The 1330-nt window shown below is 26.9% G+C and overlaps 1 protein-coding gene across 1 annotated transcript; it reads right to left on the minus strand.

Moving 5' to 3' along the window:
* Positions 1 to 342: 342 nt before the first annotated feature.
* Positions 343 to 1024, minus strand: LOC137821023 (uncharacterized). Its single transcript, XM_068625435.1, has 2 exons — positions 749 to 1024; positions 343 to 664 (listed from the first exon to the last, which is right to left on the minus strand). Exons 1-2 carry the CDS (start codon positions 839 to 841, stop codon positions 551 to 553), a joined length of 207 nt encoding a protein of 68 aa, XP_068481536.1. The 5' UTR covers positions 842 to 1024; the 3' UTR covers positions 343 to 550.
* Between the last annotated feature and the right edge of the window lie 306 nt (positions 1025 to 1330).

Raw genomic sequence — 1330 nt, forward strand, 5'->3', positions numbered from 1 at the left:
AATAAACAAATACTCAATTTATTACAATAAATATTTATATTTTGTGTTTAGAAAAAAAATTAAATCTTCAACATATTAGGTATATCGTTTGTTTATTAAATAAAATAACGTTAATATAAAAAAAGGGCAAAGTTTTTAAAATTATTACATATTAATGATAATTTTTCATTTGATAAACATGCCATAGCTATCAAATAGGTATTGAATTACATCAATTATTAACAAAGTTCTAACAAAATTAATAAAATTAAATTTTTTATACTATGATTATGATATCTGTTTATTATACTAGATGTTAATCCTCGTTGTTAAGAATAACACTTACAACCACATAATAACAAGTTTCACGCTGAAACATCTCATTGAATAAATACAAATTAAATAACAAAACACGAACGAAAAGGAAATGCCACCAAACTATGAACTTTGGGAAAAGCAGAGTTTAGATACAAAGTTGCAACAACCTTTGAGAGTGTTTTATACTAAAAATCCATTCATGTTTGTAATTAAAAACACTTTTTACTTAAATCTAAACACATTCTTAATGAAGTCATTTCTTATTAATTTTGTTGGCTTGTCTTCTGGCACGCCTCTCCCTGGAGCTAGGAGATGGCCTAAAAACTCCATCTTCATATTCAGATTCTTCCAAATCTTGAAATGATTTCTGTGCAAATTAACATTGCAAATGAAATTAAAGCAAAGAATTTAAAGTGGGGTTGATAGGGAAAAGGTGAAAGTAACGAAGTACCTCTCTGAGCTCAGAAAAGCTCACTGCATAGAAGGTAACAGCTGCAGCAGCAACAACTCCCAGAATGGGTAGAGCTATTTGTAACCCATCCATGTTTCTCTTTATCTTTCTGAAGAGTGTGGTTACTTTTATTTGAGTGATTCTGAATAAAGGGTATATGATAATGAAGAAGATGAGATAAGATATTGGATATGCTTCCACTCTACAGTTCCACTTTTACAGTGTATATGCAAAACCCTTGCCTCTTCCGTGATGACTGTTTCTTTCTGCACCTCTATATGATTTTTCACCCACAAACAAAACTTGAAAACATTTATTTTATCCTTTTAGTGTCACTTTTATAAATTATAATTTAAAAAAATTATATATTCTTTATTATCTAATCCGAAAATTAATCTCAAATTCAGAAATAATTTATAAATTAAATAATACAGAATCTATTTTTAAAAAATGATATTTCGGATTATACAATCTGAAAATAATTTATGAATTATGTAATTCAAAATATATTTTTAGAAAAATGATATTTTGGGTTAAAAAATGACGCATCTGAATTTTTTTTTTTGAATTACATATCTTTAA

Source organism: Phaseolus vulgaris, chromosome 11 (assembly GCF_000499845.2).
Source record: "Phaseolus vulgaris cultivar G19833 chromosome 11, P. vulgaris v2.0, whole genome shotgun sequence".
Lineage (NCBI taxonomy): Eukaryota > Viridiplantae > Streptophyta > Magnoliopsida > Fabales > Fabaceae > Phaseolus > Phaseolus vulgaris.